The sequence below is a fragment of the Anastrepha ludens genome, chromosome 3 (genome assembly GCF_028408465.1).
Source record: "Anastrepha ludens isolate Willacy chromosome 3, idAnaLude1.1, whole genome shotgun sequence".
NCBI lineage: Eukaryota > Metazoa > Arthropoda > Insecta > Diptera > Tephritidae > Anastrepha > Anastrepha ludens.
Window position 1 is genome coordinate 30156445 of NC_071499.1, and position 25260 is coordinate 30181704.

General features: G+C 37.0%; 2 protein-coding genes across 2 annotated transcripts in view; both read right to left on the minus strand.

The window, feature by feature from the left end:
- LOC128857289 (LIM/homeobox protein Lhx1) overlaps window positions 1-18657 on the minus strand; it is a 144258-nt gene extending 125601 nt beyond the window's left edge. The window contains exon 1 of the mRNA XM_054092986.1: window positions 18263-18657. The gene's annotated coding sequence lies outside the window, so the exon portion shown is untranslated. The remainder of the gene's footprint in view (window positions 1-18262) is intronic.
- A 539-nt stretch (window positions 18658-19196) lies between these two features.
- LOC128857290 (jerky protein homolog-like) lies at window positions 19197-20613 on the minus strand. Its single transcript, XM_054092987.1, has 3 exons — window positions 20184-20613; window positions 19627-20115; window positions 19197-19558 (listed from the first exon to the last, which is right to left on the minus strand). The coding sequence occupies exons 1-3, from the start codon at window positions 20439-20441 to the stop codon at window positions 19253-19255; spliced, it is 1053 nt and encodes a 350-aa protein (XP_053948962.1). The 5' UTR covers window positions 20442-20613; the 3' UTR covers window positions 19197-19252.
- Window positions 20614-25260: the final 4647 nt, after the last annotated feature.

Sequence of the window (25260 nt, forward strand, 5' to 3'; positions counted from 1 at the left end):
TATTGATCTAGACAACGTTTATTTTCAACAAGACGGCGCTACGTGCCACAAAAGCAACGAAACCATTAATCTTTTACGGGAAAAGTTTCTGGACCGTGTTATCGCTCGAAGAGGTGATCACAATTGGCCACCGAGATCTTGTGATTTAACACATTGTGACTTTTTTCTTTGGGAACAAGTGAAAGAGAAGTTCTACGACAGCAGCCCTGGGTCGATTCAAGGCCTCAAAGATGGAATTGGTGAGGCTATCGAGGGCATAGGGCGGCCACTTGGCTATTCGATTACGGAAAATTTCATGAAAAGGATATTGTCCTGCACGCACGCTGGTCGTGGTGGTCATTTGCCTGATGTTATTTTCCATTATTAACGGCATACCTTCGCCTTTATTATGAAATAAACATTCGATCATTTATATTAAAAATTAAAACATTTTTCTTTGAATATCAAAATAACAACTCTTATTAAAAAACCCTATATTTGTAGTCTTAATGCTCTCCCTCCAAACGGCAGATATTTTTTATTCGGTGCTTTTTCATGGCAAAAATACATGCCGAGGGGCGACCATTTTTAGAAAAAAAAGTTCAAATATTTGATGTTTCATGCCTGGAATTTTGAGCCACCACACTACCGAATCGCACAAACCGATTTGGCTACGGTGCGCGCCGTATTGGCATTGCTGGCTGTTTAATGCGTAAAGTAATCTCGTTCCAAAAATGGAATTAAATCGTGAACATTTTCGTGCGATTATTTTTTACAACTTTCGACGTGGATTAAGTCAGCAACATTGCATGGATGAACTTAATTTATTTTTTGGCGATGAAGCTCCATCAAGGACCAGTGTTTATCGATGGTATGGTGAATTCAATCGTGGTCGTAGTTCACTCCAAGACGAATTTCGTGAAGGTCGTCCAAAATCAGTTGTTGTTCCGAAAACCATTGATGCTGTGCGCGAACTGATATTGCAAGATCGTCATGTGACCTATCGTGAGATTGAGAAATCTTAGGCATTAGTGGGACCAGCATACATTCAATATTGCATAAACATTTGACTGTCAAAAAAATTAGTTCGCGTTGGATCCCACACAATTTGTCAATCGCTCAAAAAAGGCTCGTGTCGATTGGTCGAAGGAAATGCTCAAAAAATACGATCGCGGGGCTTCGAAACACGTCTATGACATCGTGACAGGAGATGAATCATGGATTTACGCGTACGAGCCCGAAAGTAAACTGCAGTCGACTGTATGGGTGTTTCAAGATGAGCCAAATCCAACAAAAGTTGTTCGCGCACGAAGCACTTTCAAGCAAATGGTCGCCTGTTTTTTCGGAAAAACTGGACCTGTCGCAACCGTACCACTAGAACAACGCAGAACAGTAAATTCTGAGTGGTACACAACCATTTGTTTGCCAGTTGTCTTCCAAAAAATTAGGAAAACCAATCGCCAAAGACGGATCACTCTTCACCAGGAAAATGCGAGCTTTCACACATCGGCTCAAACAACTGCATTTTTGAGCACCCAAAACATCGAATTAATGGGTCATCCGCCGTATAGTCCTGACTTGGCACCGAATGACTTCTTTTTATTGCCGTACGTAAAAAACAAACTGAGAGGTCGACATTTTTCGACACCTGAAGAAGCGGTTGCGACATTCAGAATGCATGTTTTGAAGGTACCTCATTCAGAGTGGCAAAAGTGCTTCGACAATTGGTTCAAACGCATGCGTGTGTATAGATCTTCATGGAGAATATTTTGTAAAATAATAAAGTGATTTTCGATGATTAAAATTTGTTTTTGTTCTCTAATCCCGACGTATAAAAGGCACCCCTCGTATTGAAGTTTTTAGATCACATTATACAATTTTTCTAAATAAATAATAGGCATTTCAATAACGTTGTGCCAAATATCAAGTCGATCAGAAAGAAAATTTTCAAAGCTACAGACGGGGTTTGTACACCTGCGCGGTTTAAAAAATTTCTTTCTGAATCTGGTTATTTTTGAAGTTCATTTATTTGGTATACAACAACAAATTAGATGCTTTATTAGGTAAAATAGGTTTGGCTTCAAAGTGCTGCAAAAAAAAAAAAAAAAAAAAAACGGAAAAATCCTTCCAGTGATACCTCGAGGAAAACCTCTTAGCCATTGTCACTCGATCGATTTTTAATATTTTGCAATGGAAATTAGGAAGAAGTTGTTCAAATGCTGAATGGTAATGTACAAATTGACTAAATCAACTAGCACTAGCCGTTTCATCAAAGAATTTCTTAAATACGCTTTAAAGTGCAGCAGGTATAGAAACTCCGGCAGGAGCATCATGCGCTCAAATGCTCATGAACTCGTAATTTTTTATATTTAAGTAAATTTTAAGAGCGCTCTTAATAAAATCTATTTATGGAAATTTCCTTTTATAAAAGCATTTTAAAGTCTTTTTTTGAAACGAGATCATAGAAACAATACTTTAAAATATTTTAAATCAAATTCTTATATTTTTATTTTCTGTGCATTTTCTTCATTTCTTTTAACTGCTGTTCAAACATTGCTGGCAACTTTGACCATTCCACACATACACACATACATAAGCACATATTTACTGCTCGACTATGTTCGTTTGTTCAATTTGTGGCAAATAAATATCGATTTCGATTTTTCCATACAATTCTATGCATTAAATTTGAAACACTCCGCATCCTTTTCAACGCTGTAGCCACCTCCGAGCCTTAGCAGCAAATATGCGAGCTTGTATGTGTAGGCGGCTGGTATGTGCAACTTGATGCCACTAGCAACATACGCCATTTTTATTTTATTATTTTTTCATATTTTTTTGCTTTCTTTGGTGCCTTTAGCTGCTTCCGACCCTTCGCATATTTTGCCTGCCATACATATGAAAAATGTGTTGTATCTTCTAGTTTTTCTTCATGTTTTTTTCGCTTTTTCGCTTGCGTTGTGTATATAACCTTATTTTTCGCGACATGGCGTACAATCTCAAGAAATACAAAGCCATACAAGTAAAACGAGAAAATACAAAGTGAAATTCCCCCCATACACAGGAGCCCACGCTCGCACATTCTCACTCACAGACAAGCTGTGGCAGCTGCCAATATTTCGTCTCCCCAGTGGTTTAACTTATCCATGCGCGTCAGTCACTCGTTGTGCTTTCATTGTGTTGTGTGCCCCACCTATGTTTGAATGTATGCAGTACAGCCTGCACCCTCGATCTCTCTCACCTACCCGCTGCTCACTCTCACTCACCTTAACTTCATGTTTGCAGCCATCACACGGGCATCCCTCGTGGCAATAGCGCCCCAAAAATGTCCTTCTGCTACAAGTGTTTTTGTGGCATTGTTCTATAGAATTCTGATGTGCGCGAGTGTTTGTGTGCGTGTGTATATGTATGCGCATTTATCAATGTATTGGTATTTGCACTGTTTTCGACAGTTGGATTTGGATTTTCATGGCTGGCGTTGTGTTGTGTGCGCAGCATCCATTTTAATGTTTCACAGCGGTTCGCCCCATATCCTCTCGACGACTCAGAGGCCACCGCCGCCATCCGCCATCCTCCAACCTTTCACCGACCCCAATGTGTTCTTTGTCCTTTTGTGCTTGCCAGCTCAATAAATGTAGGTATGTGCATTTGTAGTGGCACATATTTGTTGTTGTTTGATTTTATTATTCACGCTATTGTTGTTATTATTGGTGTTGCTGCTGCCGTGATTGCCATTGCCGCCACTTTTGTTCGGGTCTAGAAAAATTGACAACCCAACCAGCCGCATGCCCTTGTCGCTCGTTTACTTCTGCAGGGTTGCTTCAGCGGTTTGATTTGGTTGGATGCTTTTATTCCATTCCCATTCTCCCGCCGCTCCCCTACGTTTTGCTCCAACGCTCGCTACCTTGTTTCCGAACTTTGGTATTTTCTACTTCAGTGTCAACGTCTAAATCCCCTTCTCCATCACCTCATCAGCTCACTGGATTTTATTGTATTTTGTTCGCGCGCCCTCTTACCTTTCGCGCCCGCTCTTAATCCCTCCTCTTTACTTACTTCCGTTTGTGCGGTAAGTCACGTGTTGGTATGCGAGCGCTTGTTCCTGACTGTGGGGATTTAATTTTCAAAATGGTCGGCCGTCGCTTTGCGAACTTTCTACTTTTTACTTATTCTTCTTCTTCTTTTGGGATTTTAACTTTTCTGCTGTTTTTGAAATATGACACGATTACGGGATTTTTCCTCTTTTATTCGTATTCCAATGCTGTACAATTTTTCTGTGCTGCATTTCCTGTGGCAGTTTTTCTTTTGCCTTTTTCTTTTTGATTTTGTTGTAACTGTCTACTCGACTGCTGTTGGTTGACTTAGTAGTTGGGTTTGGTCGACATTTTTTCTTCGACGTGCCAACTGCCAAGTTTTTCCGCTTTACAAACACACACTCGTTTGTGGTTAAGTGTGTATGTAGTGGTTGCGCCCATTGTGCATGTGTTGGGTGTCGTGCAAAACTTTGTCGGATTTGTGGAAGTTATTTGCAGTCTAAATGGAAGGAAATGCGCTTTAGCCGTTTGCTAGCTCGCTTGGTGATTGGGGTTGTGAAGAGAGCGCGTGATATGCGGGATTAAATGAATGGTACTAGATATGCAGAAATTTCTGTTTAAGCTTGAAATTTAAAGTTTTGAGCAAGTTTTACGCAAGTTTTTGCAGAAATTGGAATTTGGTCATATTTCAACTGTTGCCCTTAGCAGAACGGGTAGTCAATTGCGAATACAAATCGATGTGATATGGATAAGAAAGTTTTACGCAAAATAATTTTAAGTATAAAACAAGGTTTTTATGCGAATCGAACAATAGTGGGGATCATCTTAGAGGCCGCATTTAATGCAAGTTCTAAAAGAAATAGTGAAGCTGTAGAAAAAGTAATAAAAAAAGTGCTAAAAAATTGTTTACTTCATCTTTATCATCTAATAGCAAAACGGAAATGAAGTGAATGACATCTCGGTGCTTCTTAGCCTAAAAGCATTATTTCGCGATTGGGAATTTTCTAGGCTGCTTAAGTGGTATAGCAACGCTTCAAGTGATCATTTTCTAGATACAATGTAACTGTGCCAGCGGTTATTTTAGAGAGTTGTGTTCATTCATAACTTATTTGTAAAACGCAAAATCCCTTAACAAATTATAACTTACATTATTTAGTTACAATGCAAAAAAATAAAAATAATTACAATAAATAAATAAAGTTGTACTTGGTATTGGAAATTGGAAAAATCAGACACTAGTCCTGATTTCTTTCAAATAACTGGAATTTTCAAAATGCGAAAATTAAGATTATTATTTTATTATATGATACTAAAACGTATTTCGACTGATTTACATATTCAAGAAAATGCGCATAGCAATTATTGTACAATATTAATTAATAAAATTTTAATAATGTAAAAAACGAAAAGATAAAAAAAATATTAACAAATGAAATTACTTTATAAAATTATTACAAAATAAATTTGATTTATAAAATTTTACTAATGTAAAAAATGAAAAAATAAAAATAAAATATTTCAAAATAAAATAATTTTATAAAATTTTATATAATCAAAAAATAAAAAAATAAGACAATATTACAAAACAAAATTAATTTATAAAATTTTAATAATTTAAAAAATGAAATGAAATTTTAATAATTTAAGAAAAAACTATTAAAAAACAAAATTAATCAAATTTTAATAATTTATAAAATGAAAAAACAAAAAACAATTTCAAAAAATAAAATCAATTTATAAAATTTTAATAATTAAAAAATGAAAAAATAAATAAAAATTAACAAAAAAATAAAATTAATTTATAAAATTTTAATAATTTAATAATTTAAAAAATAAAAAAATAAATAAAAAATATAAAAAAATTAAATAAATTTATCAAATTTTAATAATTTAAAAATGCAAACATAAAAAATAAAAAATAAAATATTACAAAATAAAATAAATTTATAAAATTTAAAAATGAAAAAATAAATAAAAACTATTAAAAAACAAAATTTATTCATTAAATTTTAATAATTTAAAAAATGAAAGAAATAAAAAATTAAAAATAAAATTTCACAAAATAAAATTAGTTTATAAAATTTTAATAATGATAATTTTAATAATTAAATGAGAAAAATAAAAAAATAAAAGAAAAATATTAAAAAATAATATTAATTTGTAATATTTTAATAATGTAAAAAACGAAAAAAATAAAAAAAATATTAAAAAATAAAATTAATTTGTAACATTTAAGCCACAGCTGATGGAGTCCAAAGAACAGCCTGCCTCCTGATAACAGGGTGTTTAAGTACAATACCTACTAAGGTTCTAAATATGTTGCTTCACTTGTTGACTATATCGAAATGGAAAAAGTATCTTGGCCATTCGGCCATACTGAACAGAAACACTGTTATCTCTTCCGACAAAGACTATCATGTAAGTCTTCCATCACCACCCTTGATATTCTCCTGTTCACTCCCAACTAGGGAAGAATGGAAGACAAATCTTACCGAAATCGGTGGCCCTCTGATTATATATACAGATGGTTCAAAACAAGACGGTAAAGTGGGATTTGGAATCTTTTCCAAATCCCCTCACATCAATATATCATTTAGATTACCCGACTACTGTAGTGTATTCCAAGCGGAAGTATGCGCTATCTGGTATGCTGCGAAAACTATCTTAGAAAGAGAATATCACTAGAGGATATCCGCTTTTTCACTGACAGTCAAGCGGCCGTTCGAGCACTCAGCTCCTCTTATACCCACTCAGATCTCTTAACGAGATAAGTGTTCAGAATTCTGTCCAAGTTATCTGGATACCGCGTCACAGTGGATTCGAAGGTAACTGCAAAGCTGATGAGCTCGCAAGAACTGGAGCTGCGCAATCAAATGTTAGTAACTTACCCACAATCCACATTCCGCTCTCAACATGTAAAATGATCATTGATCGAGAATTTGACAGCATTACTGATCAGAGGTGGCGAGTGGAAACTACTTGCGTTACGACCAGACAAATCTGGTCATCCTACAATCTGAAACAGACAAAAACCCTTATAGGTCTTTCGAAACACGAACTAAGGAATATAATATCTCTTATCACCGGCCACTGCCTTTTGGGCACTCACGCACGTCGGCTCGGGGTTCCTCAAAACGACCTGTGCAGATACTGCGAGGACGAAGATGAGGAAGTATCGAGCAGGCATTTGCTGTGCAGTTGTCCCGGTCTAGCCAGAAGTCGACTAGCTCTTCTAGGCTCTCCAACAATTGACAATCTTTCAGTACTCTCGGACCTGAAAATCGAATCTCTCATCAAATTCTCGAAACGAATTAATATCTTTGACCAAAATCTTTAATAAAAATCTCGGTTAGGTGGGGAAATCATATAACATAATGAGCTCTAGGGCAACACAACGGACCCAACTTGGGGTCTATGTGGCACTCCGATGCGGGGTCACCTTTAAGCCAACCAACCAGCCAACATTTTAATAATTTAAAAAATAAAAAAATGAAAAAAAAACATAAATAAAAGTCATAAACAAATTTAAAAAGTTGGTAGAATTAGAAATTAATATTTAGAGTTTTTGAAATTTTACAAAATCACGCCTACGTCACGAGAAATTGAAATTTTGATTACTGTTCACCAGACGAATAAGTGAAGTAAAATTTTGTACATCTTAATGAAACTTAGTACCTACACTTTTTACTCTTGGCACAAAATAAATTTCCAATTGAAATGAGCGAAGGCTGTCAAGAATCAAGCCAACCCGTGATATAATTTTTTTTTTTGATTTGGGAAAAATTCAAAGTTAGTGCAGGTAGGCAGGTGAAATGGTTGAAGTACCACTCAAGCACTCCCCGAGTAGCAGTAAAACGCCGTTTTGATACCATTAAGAGACCACCAACAGGGAGATATCTGTAGCCAGCTAGAACTGTTGATGAAATGGAGAAGGTAGATGAAATTTAGGTTGACGCACTGCCCCAGGCTGTCGAAGAAAAGAGCACCCAGTGATATTTACCGCGACATTTAAAAAGAAAGCGCGCCTCCATTAAATGTCCCCACAGCTTCAGCCACAGCAAATAAATAGTAAATATAGCTTTTCTGCTCGTATGCCAATCGTTCAATGACTGGCAAACACAGCTATGAGTTTTGAAATTGAATGGCATGTAGTTCCTAGGCTTTTCTGAGTCCTCCGTCCATTTTACTAGGGCCAAAGGGTTTACGAAATAGCACATGGAGCTCCATATTTTCAGTGTTTTCCTAAGAAATACGTTGTGCAAGAAGCCTAAGAAATACGTAGTCGAATGGGTTGCTGCGTCATAACCATTCGGAATTCCGAGAGAACGCAAATTCGAATCTCGGTGAAACACCAAAATGAAGAAAAAGTTGTTTCTGGTAGCTGTCGCCCCTCGACAGGCAATAGCAAACCTCCAAGAGTATCTCTTCCATGAAAAAGCTCCTGAGAAAAAATTTCTGCCGTTCGCAGTCGACTTGAAACTGTAGACCCCTCCATTTGTAGAACAACATCAAGACACCTACTACAAATATGAGGAGGAGCTCGGCCAAGGACCCAAACAGGGTGTACGCGCCAATTAGGTATATATGTAAGTAAAGGTTACAATACAAGTTTTGGAAATGGGCGTGGCATCGTCTACTTTCAAGTTAACATTTTAAGTTAGTAGCGCGCCAAGGCTGACCCGAACTTAGTTTATTCTATATTTATTTTATTACAACTACTTCTTACACATCTTTCAGCATCTTTGCTGTGCTTTAAGCTTTTCAAACCAAGTGGAATTCCGCAACACTCTACCGCCACGCCGAGTTCACCGGCTGGCTAGAATAAATCTCGTAAATTTTCAGTTACATGCCTTGGCTCAAAAAATTTCAATTTTCCCACAAATTCATGCGCAGATTAACTTACATAAATCCTATAGCCGCTAAAGCATGCTGCCATGGCAGTATTTCCTTTGGCCGAAAGAGAGTCAGAGGCTTTTATGCAACATTTCAACTCTTTACTTTATTGTGATGATGATTTTTATCATTTTTTGAAATATCGCATTACTAAACCGACAAACACAAGCACTTAAAAATAAATACAACTACAATACACCAAACTTCATACGCATATATGAACATACAAACAAACATATGCAAGTATGGGTGTCCAGTTTGCTGGTGTGCGCTTGCTCTAGTGCGGCCCCTTTTACCGCAAAGTGTATCAAATTTATTGCCGTACATAACTTCGCACCGAAAATAGCATTGAAATTTATATCCACAGCAGCAAAAGCAAGAAATAAAAACAACAACAACATGCAAGCAGCAAAGAATCACGTCATAAAAATAAAATATCGTTCAACACAAGTCCGAGATGTGTGTACGTCCGTATGCAGTTACGATGACAACAACAACAACTGACCCTTAGCCATCAGCAGCAAGCCAACAGTTATTGTATTTGCTTACATTACATCCCCATATGTATGAGAACATTTATTAGTGCATGTGTGTGTGTGTATGTGTGTGTGAATAAATAAATAAATGCTCTCAGTGAAAAGGCCAAATAAAGTTTTATGTTGTGGCTAACACCGCAAAAACAAAAACAACAGCAAAAACAGCAATCATAAAAACGCATTACAACAAAAAGTCTCGTAAAACCGCCATATAAAATAAAATATGGTCAACACTGTCCGGTCCGGTGCGGTCCGGCCTGCTCTGGAACCACTTTGTGGGTCGAACGCTCTGTTGTGGTTGGTTGGTTGTCAATGGTTAGTTGGTTGAACGGTTTGAGTTGGTGCTTAGGCTATGCAAGCCAACGGAAGGTCAGCTCAAGAAGCGCATGCTACCCAAAGGGGTCCAAGTGGCCGCAAGTGAATACGAATGACTGCCATCATCATGAAACGGCTTAGTCGCCCATTTCCTTGGCGATAGTGAAGCAGGAGCAAACTTTGAAATTTTGTAATCTTTGTTGTTTTGTTTTCGTTACTTTCAACTCACACGCTTAGACAGTTGAGGGTTCTGGTGCTGCTGTTCTGCACTTTATCAGTCGGCATTAAAAATATTTAAAAATATATTCAAAAATATTCACCTACTTAGCACTTTTCCTTCAGTCACCTCGAACCAGTGGTATTGCACTTATTTGCCTTTTACCTCCTCGACAAATTTCTCAAATGACTGACTAATGAGAATTCAAAGTCACACTCAAAGCTGCAACATAAAATCCAGTGTTATTTTATGTTGTTGCACATAACTTATCATAGTTACGCACACATTCGCATACTCGTCCATACTTATTTTTATATCTGTACACTGATAAGCAGGCGAGCATGCTTGCCACATGCTGTAACTTCACCCATTTTAGATATGCGAGTGCGCAACCCCCTGCCGAAAAATGTTTCACTACAGAATTTGTGACAGAAGTTTGGTTTGGTTTGTTTGTTGGCTAAGTCATTTATTACACAAAATCCAATTTTCTGTTTAGGGGAATACACAGTTCTATTAGTCGAGTTTTAAGCTAAAGTTAATGATCCATTTTGACCCTTCGCTCCACCCGGAGTTAAAGGATATCATAGTATATATAAATATAATGACTCATTGTGGCAGTTCATATTAGGGTAGCTTAGTTGTACTGCTCTTAAAAAAGATTTCATTCGGTGCTCAGCAAACTTTCCCAAGCCATATCGCAATATAGTCTTAGATCATTCTGATTTTTTAACCAATTCAATCAGTGAATCTGTGCCTAAACTGCACATATCTGAGATCTGGATCGAATAGAGTCCGTTTATCGAAGTGCGGGGCATTCGCTCAGGAAGTGAGAAAGTATCCAAGTTACCAAGACATTTGTGTGTATGTACTTGTATATACATATACATAATTGGCGTCTACACCCTTTTTGGATGTCTGGCCGATCTCCTCCTGCCCGATGTTGTTCCACAAGTGGAGAGACCTAAATTTCAAGCCGCCTCCGAACGGCAGATATTTTTGAGGAGCTTTTTCATGGCAGAAATACACTCGGAGGCTTACCATTGCCTACCGGGGGGCGACCGCTACCATATAGAAAAAACTTTTTTTTCATTTTGGTGTTTCACCGAGATTCGAATCTACGTCCTCTCTGAATTCCAAATGGTAGTCTCGCACCAACCCATTCGGCTACGGCGGCCGATATATCTTATATATATGTACATATACCTATATTTCAATTCATCAACTATGACTCTGAAGCGCAATCACAATTAAACAAATTAAAATTCAAAATTAAAAAAAAACTTGCAAATATCTCAAATTATTCATCGTCAAAGATAATAAAGCGTAGAGCGAATGAAAAACCACATAAAGTATATAAAAGAATTATCACCCAACATTGACGACTCAATGGGCTATAAACCTAAAAATATATGTAGATAGCCAGTGGTGGTGTGCTTACTTTGCTTCGTTTGCTATTTTTATTATTGTTGTCAGCACACATTAGCAGTAAAAATGATATTTAATAGTGACAAAGTACAATAAATAATGAAATATGGGCTGTATACCGGAGTTTGTGGGAAGAACCGGAAAAAAATATGGCCTTGCGCTTCCTTAAACCCAATCGAATGCTGTTTTTCAGAATTCTAAAGCTTGCAAGCAAATCCTTTAATTATTTTGTAGCAACTAAAATATATAAATAGTTTAAATACAATACTTTTTGTAATCTTAGAATACTCAGGATCAATTACGCATTTATTAAGGGATTAGGATTAGTCAGAATTTTCAAAAAAACTAAATTTTTTTGGCATTTTTTTAATGTGTAATATCTTAGAAATGTTGTGTGAAAATTTGAAGTGAATCCGACCTATTCTTTTCGAATTATTCAAGAATTAACAAAAGGCGGTCGGGCGCTCCGGAGCGTTCGCAAAATTTTAAGTGCGTTTTTCTCAAAACTATGTTTTTTGAACTGGCGATCAATTTAAATTAAAAACCGCTTGTTAGATTTTAATAAAATGGCGACTGCTTTTGAAAAAGGTAAAAAACTCGAGCCTGATCGAAGTATCGATTTTTTGAAACAATTAATTGTCGATTTTTTTCTCGAAAATCTGAAAAATATTTCATAAGGCCGCCATATTGATAATTTTGAAAAAAAGCTTCGATCAGGCACAAGATTATCTAATAATACAACTAATTTCTCTTGTCCGATTGATTTAAGATGAATCTCCAAGGACTTGTGATGTTCACCGCCAGGGGCTTCTGGAGAAACTGGCTCCACACAAACAGCGAAATGCGATGGAGTTTTCGGTTATCACTGATTTTGTGCGCCAGTCTTGTTTATTTTGGACTTCACCCTGTGTAATGTTTCAATAGTTTACAGTTTTAAAATAGCACTACCGTATTTAGTCATCAAATAAATCCTCGTAGAATTAATAAGTATCAACTCTTAACTTTCTATTGCTTTCCTTAAATTCCAATCTAACAAAGAAAACTTAGTTAGCAGCATCATAAATCTCAAGCAGCTCGCGTCATCAACACACAAACGCACCTACTATTCTCTGACAACAGTTTAGCTCCATATCCTTCTATGCACTGCCTCCCAACTGCATTGCCGCCGACGGTGTAGCTCTTCTATTTTTTATTGCCACTAATCAATCATGCCGCTGTTTCACGGTAGCGACAGTGCGCTGGACACAGTGGCATGCTTGCGCGTTGCCACCGCCACAACCACGCTACCACGTCGACACCTCGACAGCCGCACAAAGGCGCAACGATTGTAAAGGTCGCACATTTTAATTGCCATTTTAAATTACAGCTACAATGAGCCAATCTCGCAGGCCATTGCAGTAATCCTTTTTTGTTTGGCATTGCTTTATTTTTTATTCTCTGCAACACCTGTAAGCAAACAAAGGCAAAGAAGCGCACAACAAATACCATTGCCATTGCCGTTGCCGTTTCCATTGCCGTTGACGTTGACGTGTATTCGCGAAATTGCCAACTCACGCGGCAATTGTGACGGACGAAAATTTACAACTTTCCATAAATTTTCCGAAACGCTGACACAAACACAGGCAATCATAGAGCAGCATGGAGCAGGGCGGTCGTAAATAGTTAGCAGCGAATACTTACATGCAGCCGTAGTGGCAAAGCGGTCGGCCCGACGGCATACCTCTGCTTATGTACAAAGTACTGCTTAAATCTTTGTGGGCGCGTTGGTGATGATTTCAGTCAGCATTTTTAGCGATTTACGTCAAACGCTTGGCTGTGTGTTGGAACGACATCCCACTAGACAGTTGCGGTGAGTAGTCAATAGTTGGGTTATCGGTAGCCGTGACAGCGCACCACACAAATCAGTGCCGCGCATGACTGACAGAGTTGGTGGCGGCTACGGCTGCAACGGCGGCCATAAATCAAAAAATGTTTAACCGCGGCACGAAAACAATGCCAACAAGATAACAATAACAATAATTTTTAGTATCAACTAAAAAACGAGAAACACAAAACAAGAAACAACCAACACTTTGTAAGTGAACCGCGCGGATGTGAACAGCTCGAAGGATGCGCGACGTACAGAGCCCATTTGAGGCTTTTTAAGCAGTGTTTTTTTTCATTTTGAAATTTTGCAATCCTTTCCAAGTACATACAATACACTTTTTCACAGGCAGTAACAAAATAACAGATAAAAAAAAACATATAGTCCAGAGCCGCAGAAAATCTGGAGTTAACAAAAACTTGACTCACTGCCTTACTGGCCGCCCGCGTGCCTCCCTTTTGTTACACGTGTAGTCTTTTTCAGTTCACTTTTCGCTCATTGCCCGCTTCACCACTCACACTCACAGTCATGTCTAACGTCCTAATCACTTTTCTGGCATTTTAGGCGTGAATCAAGTCAGCCAGCCAACCAACCAGTCAGTCAGTCCCCACCACCATCACCACTACCACTCTTAGCGGCAGTTAAAATGTCCAGATCTCAGAGTAGCTGGCAGCTGAAATTGTGACTGTCACTATAAGTGTTGAACACAAAAAACAGTAGCCATTTTATGGCACCACAAAAAGTTAAAAATGAGAAAAAAATCAGCTAACAAAATCTGTGCAGAAATTTCCCAACTGCAAATGGGCTGTTTGGTGTCTGTTTGGCTCCTTGCGGCTTACTGCCTCCTATTGCTTCAACATTTCATTGCATCGTTTGCCTTTAAAATAAAAATAAAAATTATGAATTTTCCCTACTGCCAGTCAATTTTATTGTACAACTTTTTTAGCAACAGCGTTTCAACTGCCCATCAACGAACAACTGCCAGCTTTGTGGTTGGAACCTTTGTGCCTAGGCTTGTGTGGAGTTATGTATGCATGTTTCTACGTGTGTGTGTGTGTATGGCCAACACTTTACACAATTTTTCGAATGCTTAGTATTATTAGAAAATAACTGCTATTAACATATTTTGTTGTTATTATTTCTTTTAGCCATTGCCACTGCAATGGGACGTTAATTATTGCCTAAATGAATTATGAGCTTAGGAACGATAGTCGTATGATTGGTTGAAGAAGTGAAGAGATGAAGTTTTGGCAAATAAGATTTGTTTTCTGAAGCTGCAGCAGGGTTTTATAAATAAAATAAATCAATTTTTGCTCTCTAAAAGCGCAATGCCGCAAACTGCTTTGACAGCTTTTTGCTGGTATGTTGTTTAAAAGACGTGATGACTTTCATGCTATTGATTTTCATGGAAATTTGTTCGTTAAATAAATAGCTTTTATTCCAAAGTAAAGTTAATTTAAGTTAGTATGAGGTCAACTTAAATTTGTAAAATTTTCATAGTTCAATTTCTCCATCAAAACTAATAAGGTTAGTAAAGGCACTCTATGCAGACGCCAGCTGCAAAGTTATTCACGAGCGGATGGCCAGTGAGCGAATCCTAACCGAAAAAGGCGTATGCCAAGGATGCGTACTTTCCCCTCTACATCGCTCTCGATGTGATACTGCCGTCGGCTCTCAAAATGAAAAGAGGTAATCGCAGTGGTTTAACAGATCGTCTAGAAGACTATTAGATTATGCGGACGATATCTGTTTACAGGCGCATAATCATACTGACATGCAAGCAAGACTGGACGCAGTCCCTCAATAGGCAAGCAAAGTGAGTTTGAAAATAAATATCGCAAAAACCAAGGCTATGAAAGTTAAGGTACATTGCAAACTTCACCATAATCGATAGATATCAATAGAGCAAGTTAATTCTTTCCCTTACTTCGGCGGTGTAATCGTGGCGAACGGAGGAACCAGTGCAGATATTGAAGAGCGAATAAGGAAAGCACAAACAGCGTTCAGTAAACTAAGCCCCATATGGAGCTCGCAACAGATAAATAGAAATACCAAACTACGGATATTTGGGGCAGCCTAAATTCTGTTGTTGCAATATTTTCGATTATAGGCCTACCAGAGCGTGCCCAATCTTCGCAATCTATATTATATATTATATATACATATATTTTCCACTTGTGGCATGCATATAAATGTTGTTGTACTAATGGAGGGACCAACAGCTTTTTAGCGCCGAAATGATTTTTTATGAAAAACTTTATCAGGGCAGAAACACCTTAAGAGCTTTGCCATTGCCTGCCGTCGGATGACCACTATTAGAAAAAAAAAAACGTTTTCTATCATTTTGGCGCTTCATACCTGAGGTTTCGAATTCATAGAAGTCACGCACCAGCCCATTCGGCTACGGTGACCAAAATCTTTATTACGAAGGCGAAATCTTCGTATCACCGTTTTTTTTAGTTGCATTCAATACTGTATCGGGCTCATTAGTAGCAAACAATGTTTTCGCCGTCGGTACTGATTTTTTATTATGGTTCCGGTGGTACTGCAGAATATATCGAATTTTCCTATATTTTACATTATATTGGCAATTTTTGTGGAATAATTTTTCTTGGGTTCATTTATTTTCTACCTCGGGGGAGCCTGTTATCCCTAGAGACGTATGGGAAAATGCCTCCTAGATACGATTGGTAGGAGACAAACGAAATATCTCTGGAGAGAGGAGAGAAATAGGAGGGAGAATGGTAGGAGATAAATGAAATATATCTGTGTGGTCCACAGGTCGGAGATGTTAACTTAGTTGAAAAACTAATTTTCCTCGACGTCTGATTCATTATGTGAGATACGGTTGAAAGTGGCTACATAGATACTTGGAACAAGCGGCTCGCTGTGAAAAATGTGATATGACAGGTAGAAGTGGATGGCTTTAGATGAATTCACTAGTGCTTTACCCACTGACGCACACAGCGTGGCACAGGGCTGGTAGCTCATACGTAACACTAATATACGCAAGAAACGAAGACTCCGCCCTATGTTTCGACTAGGAAGGACACCAAATTGTAACGTTAGATAATTTATTTTTATTCAATTTATTGTCAAGGAAATGGAAAAGATTATTTTTGCGTAATATGAAAATATCAATTCTTATGCTTGCGTGGAAAAAGTGGCGAAGTTGCAATATTAGTGACATTAAAAATATTTTTTATTTAATGCCATTCCAGTTTGGATACGGGAGCTGAACTAATTTTTTTGGAGGACTATTCTTTATAATCTTGTTTTTTGTATTTGTGGCACTATCTCAAGAGATTGTTTTTGTCATAAAAAATATGATGTACAGTAAAAATTGCCTTACAGATTAGACACAAATGTAAAGAAACGCAAATCAAATTTGGGAACTAAAATATTTGCAATCAATATAAATACAATATTAAGTAGGTTAGGTTAGGTTAGGTTAGCCTGGTTGGCAATAAGCCACGCATAGAACTTTTGGTCCCTAGCGACACCTCTATGAATACCGAAAGTAGACATCATGTAGGATATCAGCGCTTTAGGCGTATCTAAGTAGAGTTGGGAGCTCCGCTTTTGAGACGTCCTAAAGACCCTCAAGCAGTGGTGGCTCCCAGGCATTTTAAACGCGTTTTTAATAATGGCGGACAGACGCACACAAGGCGTTCTAAAGTTTCCTCAACCTCCTCTCTGCATTTGTCCGTGTTAGCAATGCCTATCTTGTATGCATGTGCAGCCAATAGATTATGACCTGTTATGATAGTTCTGCAGCCCTTTCGCGAGAGCGTAAGTACGAATTGAGTCAGTTTTTTGTCGTTAGTTCTACACATGACTTTTGCTGTTTTGCATGTGGGCATTAGCCCACCTAGCTTCCGATCGCCCCTTCATGTAGTCGTACATTTCATTGTATATTGTATTTAGAGGTTTTGGTATGTCGTTCTCTTGTTCAAATGGTAGTATAACAGCACTTTTTGATATCTCATCTACTATTTCCCCATAATGCCTCTGTGACCAGTTACCGAATAGATATGCAGTCTACTGTTAGCGACTAGTCTTTCTATGGCTTCCCTCCTCCGTTGAACATTTTTGGACTTAATACAATATGAGCTTATTGCCTTTGATGCTGCTTGACTGTCCACGTATATATTAATTTTTGAGTTCTTTCTTGCTCTTGGGTAAGCTAGCTTCGCGGCTTTCCCCACAGCAAAAACTTCCGCTTGGAAAATACTGCTGTGGTCTGGCAGCTTGATATGCTGCCTTATCCCTATTTTTGAGCAGTAAATACCCGTTCCCACTCCGTCTAAAGTTTTAGAGCCGTCTGTATAGATGTAAAAAGTTCTATGCCAGGCTTCATGCCTTTGTGCCATCCCTCCTCTTCAATTGTAGTGAGAAACCTTCTCTCCCAGTTAAAGTACGGAGTCATGTAGTCTGTGCAACCTGAGCTCCCTTTCCTACTGAGCTGTGACCGACTGCAGCTAAATAGGTACCCCAACAGCCACTAACATCCTCGCGGACTTCGCTGCCAGTTTCTCCGCCATCAGGTCAATAGGTGCCATGCTGAGTATCATTTCCAGCGCCGACAATATTAAGTAACTAAATTTAAATTTTTTACAAAATTAGATCTGGATAATGCAAAATCAAGCAGACTGGTATTACAAAATGAATTATAGTCTCGAAGTACGCGTGCAATGGGTGCTTTACTCGCAAATTCAGTCTTAAAGTTTTCCATTGGCACATAACTCACAATAACAACTATAAAAACAAAAAAAAAAAATTGTGTACAATTCTCAACTAAAGTTTTATGTACTGCGTCTTATTTTCAATAAGCGACTATCTTTTGAATAGAAGTTCTTGTACTTCAAAAATTATTATAAAAATATTTTTTGCCTTAAAATTTCTTCAAAAATCGATTTTGATTTAATTTTGTGCTACAAAGATTATTAAAAATATATTTCATAATATTAACAGAATTTAATTTAAAATTATTTCTACTAACTTCATGCATTGATTCGTTGCCACTCCAAACACAAATACACATCCGTTCACTTTTTTCAACTCATCGAAAATCTTGCGACGGCAAAGTCAGCGTAATCGCCAATAATATTTTCACCGTCGGCAAGGCAGCTCACTTACGTTCAAAATTCTGTTAACAGTAAAGAAACCGGGAAGATGTAACGCAAGTACTTTTATCAAAAACATTTTATACCAAATCACAATTTTTCATTCTTTTTATTTTTCTGCAGGTGCGTTTGCAGCACTTCGCTGTTCCGCTATTCCGCTCATCGCTTGCCTCTTTATTTAGCTTACTTTCAATTTCATTTTCACATTCATTTCTTTTTGTCTTCTTAACAAATTTCTATAATTTTTTGCTGCCGTACCACAAAGCAAAGCAAAATCCGTCGCGCACGTAATTAACACAATTAAAATCAAAACATTAATGACCTTTTATAAACGGCCGCAACACACATGTACTATACGTAGCTGTGCATGTATACATGTATGCATGTGTGTATGTGTCTATGTGCTTTTGGCTCTGTCTCATTGCAATAAAAACACACCTACTACTACTCCTAATTATGTTAATTGTGAATAAAAGCACATACACACGCGAGTACGTATGTGTGTGTATACTTGCGAAAATATTGCTTCGAAGGTGTAATTTAAGAGCAGACTTTGAAAAGAGTTGACGCTATGGTAGAAGAGAAGAAACTGTGTAAAAGAAAGTACACAAACCATTTTTAAAGAGAATCAGTCGGTGCGAAGGACAAAAGAGCGCATTTCAGTGCACAAAAAATGCAAGTACAGTGGAGTCTGGATATAGTGAACTAATTTCTCCAAGGCCTGTTCACAGTATCCAGGTTGTTCACTATATTAAGGTTGACATTTTTTTTTGTTTTAACTTGGTTTATTAGCTTTAAATTCAGATTTTTTATATAAACAAAACAGATTATTTGTATAAAGTAATATTTGGAAAAATACATACATATTATTGAAAGAATTTACGAATAGATGTTTGCTGTTTGTGTTCGGAAATTGACTTTTGGACCGCTTTTTCGCGTAGACTTTTTAGTACTAGTATGCCAGCATAGTCAGTGGTGTTAGCTTCAGCCCATGCGATAGCTATATCGAAGCTTTTAATGGCTTCAGTAGCTTTTATTGAATTTCCGATCTGTCCTTCGCCTTGGCTGTCACTACCAGATTCTTCAGTATCCATGGCATAATTATCTAAATCAATTTCTTCGTCAACTTGGATTGAATTCCACTTCTCAATATCTTGTTCAGTGTAGGTTTCCTAAAACAAATAATGTTCACATACAAACTTAATTAACAGGTGCTTGTCAAGAGGGTGAATAAAATTACCTCCGGTAATACAATTTGCAGCAGACCCTGTATATCATGAACTTCTTCACATTTTTCCTGCAATATTTTTTCACGAAGTAAGCTCAATGGAATATCATCGTCTTCATCCTCGCTTTCATTTGCTTCTGTAGTATTTAAGCATTCTAATAAAGGCTTCCAACATTTTACTATTACATTTGCCTGCAGCTGATTCCAAGCAAGCATTAAAAATGATACAGCTTCCTTTAAAGTTAAATGTTTAAGAAATTGTGTGATGTCATCCTTTCCTACAGCTAAAAGCAGGAGATGCTTTTTGTAATACAACTTAGTTAAGCGAATCACATTTTGATCCATAGGCTGAATTAAAGGCGTTACATTTGGAGGCATATAAATCACGAATATGGATCCATCAGCAGTTTTAAGTTCATCTTCTGGTGGATGGGAAGGGGCGTTATCAAGCAAAAGGATAGCTTTGGCTGGTAATCCTTTCTGTAGTAAATACTTTTGAACCTAATATAAATTAAAAACGAATAAATACTCTGCAAAAATGTCAAGAGTTGCATTATAAATGTATGTACCTGAGGGACGAAGCAATGGTGAAACCATTCTCTGAAAATGTTGGCGGTCATCCATGCATTCTTAGAGTTCCGATAGTCTACCGGGATGTCATAAGCCTTAAAGGAGCGCGGCTTCTTGGCATGCCCAATTATTAACGGTTTGACTTTATGCTGACCAGTTGCATTTGTACATGCAAGAAAAGTAATTCTGGCCTTTTCTGCTTTTCTCCCCGGAGCTGTTTTTTCTGTTTGGCTGACATACGTTCTATCAGGAAGCATTTTCCAAAACAAGCCGGTCTCGTCTGCGTTATATACTTGGTCCTCGCAAAGCTTCAATTCGTAAATAATGTTTCTGAGTTTTTTTTTAACAGTTTATGCTTGCCGTTGCGTTTAAAGCTTTGTTCACTATTTCGAGTTGTCGATAGTTCACTATTTAGAGCACTCAATGTAAATTTCTAGGTGTTCACTATATCGAGGTGTTCATTATACCGGGGGTTCCTTATACCCAGACTCCACTGTACTTGCCAATCCCTACACACGAACGTAGAGAAGACAAAAAGTCGTCTTATAAATTTAAGCTCTACATAAAATAACACTCCTTTTTTAGGGGTGGGTACGCTCTTATTAAGTAGCCACCATTTTGTTGGTATCTTCTAGGCTGAGAAGACTGTGTTGCGTATCTGGTTTTAGAATGAATGAATATGATTTTGGCAAAAAGTTGCAATGCTATTTATTAGAAAATATTTTACAATTTTTTTCGATATTTTCAAAGCAAAGAGAATTAAATTTAAATCAGTGCTACACATAAGCAAGAGAAGGAAGTGCTGACAAATAGTAGTGTAGAGTATTTACGCATGACAAAAATAGCTGAGCAGTGAAAAGAAAAGAAGAAAACTCTACAGGCGTGAAAGCGCAGGCGCCTAACAGTACACGCAATGCAGAGCACGCTGCTAGGTGGGAGTATTCCATGCTAATTAAAACGTTATTCATATGAGAGCGTAAGAAAGAGCGGGCGTAGGCACGAAGATGTGTGAGAGAGCGAGAGACAGAGAGAGCGAGATAGAGAGAAACCGTATGAACGGATGTGTAAAGAAAAAGGTTTTTGGTTGAAGTGCTGAAAAATATACAACAAAAAAAAATAATATAAAAATACCATTTGTGGGTGAGAAAAAAAATTCACTGCCAACTTTTAGTATGTCAAAAAGTTATGGGTTTGAGTTTTGTAAAAAATTCTATGCATTGTTTGTTTTTTTTTTTTTGTTTTTTTCTGTAACTCTGTGGACGTAGCTATGTGAGTTGCTGTGAAAGTATTACATATACCACTACTGTCAAAGATATCACTTGTAAATGAAAGTATGTGTGAGGAGAGCAAATTTTTTGAGTTTGAACACACACACACACGCATGCACAAATATAAAACTCTGAATATGTATTCAAGCGTATGTTAAAGCAGGTGGTTGTCAGTCAAACATGGCGTCTTAAAAGCCAATCGAAGCACAAGAAAATGCTGCGGGTGCCGAGCGATGTTTAAAAGTTGCCACAAGAAAATAAAAACGAAGCAGAAAGGGAAAAGGAAACGTAAATAGAACAAAAGCAAAAAGTAAATAACATGACAAAGAGAGCAAAGCAAATATGGCTAAAGTATAGGCGATGCCAGCGAAGCAACAGCGCCAACACGTATGAAGGGCTCCAGCGAGCAAATCGATGGAAAAATAGATGTGCTGATAGATAGATGCATAGACGAACACAGGAAGTAATGTGAGAACAAAAGCAGTGAAGTAGACTACCTTCCAGAAACTATAGTGGAAGTCGGAAAAGGAGTGAAGTGAAGGAAAAATAAGGACGACTAGTGAAAAAAGGCGCTTAAGGATAGGGAATAAGGAAACTCAGAGAGATAGAGAATGTACAATATAAAATTTAAAGGAGTTGAATCATCAAGCAAAGCAAATGCCGCAGCTTCCAATTATCTTAAGTTAGAAACTAGAAGAAAGCGCTTGCATGTAGCTGAGAGTGCCAGCTGAGTAAAAAATACTTGCTGCGTGTTTTTTGGAAGATTTTCAAAAGCGGTTTTTATTTGCTCGAATGTGTATGCGTATTGTATTCTTATTGTGTGGCTGCCAACGCAAAACTCGTTGTAAAAGTCATTTACACAATTTTAAAGTCGAATTAAAGTAAACACAAAATGTGTGATGTTTTCAGGCGCTTCAGCTGTAGTCATTCGATAACACGAGCTGAGGGCAACTGAAGTGACTTGCAAGGGGCAACATTATCATTGTTTTTTCTTTGCGTGAATGAACTTGACTGAAACTGAAACATTTACTAGTGAATATGTGCATACATGTGTTTGCGTGTGTGGACTTTAGAAAATGTATGCCAACAAATACTTAAAGCTATGTATATAAATAAGCTAGTATATATGTAATATGTAGTAAATATTCCCTTATTGTTTTGCTTGGCTTTGGAGTTGCTTAGATATAAACAAATATATTAAAGTTGGAGATTGTGTGGAGTTTCCGTTTTCTTGTTGGAAATTTAGTAATATTATTGTATAAAGATTTGGACTTAGCAAACCTAAAAAGAGAGACTCTAAATCTATTATAAAAAGCTTTAATTGACCTTACTGTGCCAGTAAAATATCCACTACATCCAAAAAAACTTGAAAAAATGTTAACCATCCTAATATAATACAAGTATATCGTTTCTAAGAAGAGGTATTCTAAAAAATTATTACAAACTGACGCAAAATCAATCAATCTATCGGCAGATTCATGATTTTTGAAAGTGTCGTCGTATGTGAAGGGGTATTGGACACTTGTAAATGAGACAGCTGCAGTATACGAACAATAGCAATGCAGCGCGTAAAATTCAAAATAAAGATTTTCATCAGAGTAAATTTTTTTGGTTACCTAGTAAAAAAATATTCAAAGATTTCCATCACCCAAAGTAAATTTTTTTGTTTACATAGTAAAAAACTATTCAAAAACCAAATTAATAATTAATTTTGCGCCACCGTGTGTTAGGTTAATAGGTTAAAGTTACCTTAAGCGTACAGTTAGAATTTTCAAAAAATTGATTTTAATTTTATTTTATTTTCTTAATGTACATACATATCTTTCAGAATACACACAGAAAATTTAATATCGTTTCGGTGAATATTTTCGAAGTTACGCGCAAATTTGAAAAGGCGTTTCAGAGAATTTTTACCCTATTTAAAGTGCTATTCAAACTTAAAACGCGTTTTTCTCAAAACCGTGTTTTCGAAGTCGGTGGACACGATTTCTCAAAAACGGCTGAACCGATCGTCTCAAAATTTTAACACAACCTTTTCAGATATATTATCCAGGTATTAATAGGAGGAATTAATAAAAGGAATAAGAATTCTGAAGATTTTTTCAATTTTTTTAGGCTTTTTTCGCGTAAATTTTTGTAGAAAATTCAATTTTTTTTCTCATAGCCGCCATTTTATCAAAAATTAAAATTTTGACTATTTCTTCGATTAATGCCTAGCTTTATCTATCCACAAAAATAATCTAATTAGTTTTCCGATTTCAGATAATCCAAACCGGAGATATTTTGTGCACCGCCGAACGTGGAGGACACTTGGGAGATCATCTGCAGGAGCCATGCACTTCAATATTTTCACTTTAAAGTAGACATAATGTGAATAATTAAAAATTGTATTTGTTTAATAAAATCATTATTTGTAAAAAATTCTCAAAAAAAAAACGTGATTTTCAGCCTTACAAGTGTATATAACCCCTAAAAGTAGTAAACGATTTTTTATTGCTTGACGAAGTTTAAAGGTATTTAAGATTTCAAGAATTATAAATGGAAAACGACACGCAACACCCCACATAACTGAAGTAGAAGGGGGCAGTGTCAAGATTGTTTAAAAAAAAGTTAGCAAGTACGTAAAAATTTGTCACATGATTGATTTATATACATGTACCCGCCATTCTCAGTCGGCCGTAATAAATAATAATAATTAAAAGTGCACCCTGCTCCTTACTCAATCATGCTGTTTATGCTGTTTTCACAGCACCTTAAGCCAGCTGAAACATGCTTTTCGCTCTTAAGGAATCATTTCTCATCTGTAAAAAGAATATTTTCATGGCCACCGAAGAAGCTTCTTGCGTTTATCGAGTCTAATTTTTTTCAAGCGCATTATCAAAATATGATCAATTGAGCGACAGAAGGTTTTCATGTGGATATCATCTCTGATTAGTCTTGACATGGATCTGGTCGATACATTCATTTCTTTGGACATGATTTTCAGCTTTAAAAAGGGATTTCTGCGAATTCTTTCTCCAACAGCTTTTACGGTTGCAATGGTTCGAACAACCTGGGGACGACCACTTTTTCTGTCTGTCACTTCAAACGTTTGGGAAAAACGATTGATCGTGCGGTAAACAAACATACTCGAAAAATTAAGTTTTTTCAGCAATTCGTATTTCTCAATTGCACTTTTACCCCCACAGTCACCGGCTGTAAAATTATAGTAAGAGCATTACGCGGACCTGCCCTACACACCATCAGGGAGAAGCTAAGGAGTGAAGAGTTACGGCTAAGGGAGGTTAGCTGGCACCAAACTATGGAGCAATCGGTTTAGAATAGCCAACTCACTTAGATCCGGTAGGTCCGTTGTGGCCCCACTGTGTTACACGGGAACCTCAATGCTTATTCATCATAGACCAATTTAGATGCTCCTATGAAGCGTAGGATCGCTTTTATCCCAACATCGTATAGTTCCGTAAGAAAGTCAAAAGAGAGTTTTCCTAAGAACCTTACTCTCATGATGGAATGCGATGGCGCCTATCGTGGTACAGTTACTTTTCTCTCAGCGAATTTGATAAAGAGTGACGTCATATTAGCACGATTGGTGACCAGTATGGCCAGATTACCATTTTCGTAACTGGATTTAGCTTTTTTTGTTATTTGGTCTCGGCGCTTTAGTTCTTTCTTCGTGACATTTTTCTAGCCTGCTCTAATTAAAATGTAATGTTTATAATTTTGTGAAATATACATTTTTTGAAAATTAGTTCAATAATTCACTTAGTTTTATTTAGCTTTACTTTTTTTTAACATCTGCTCACATTGC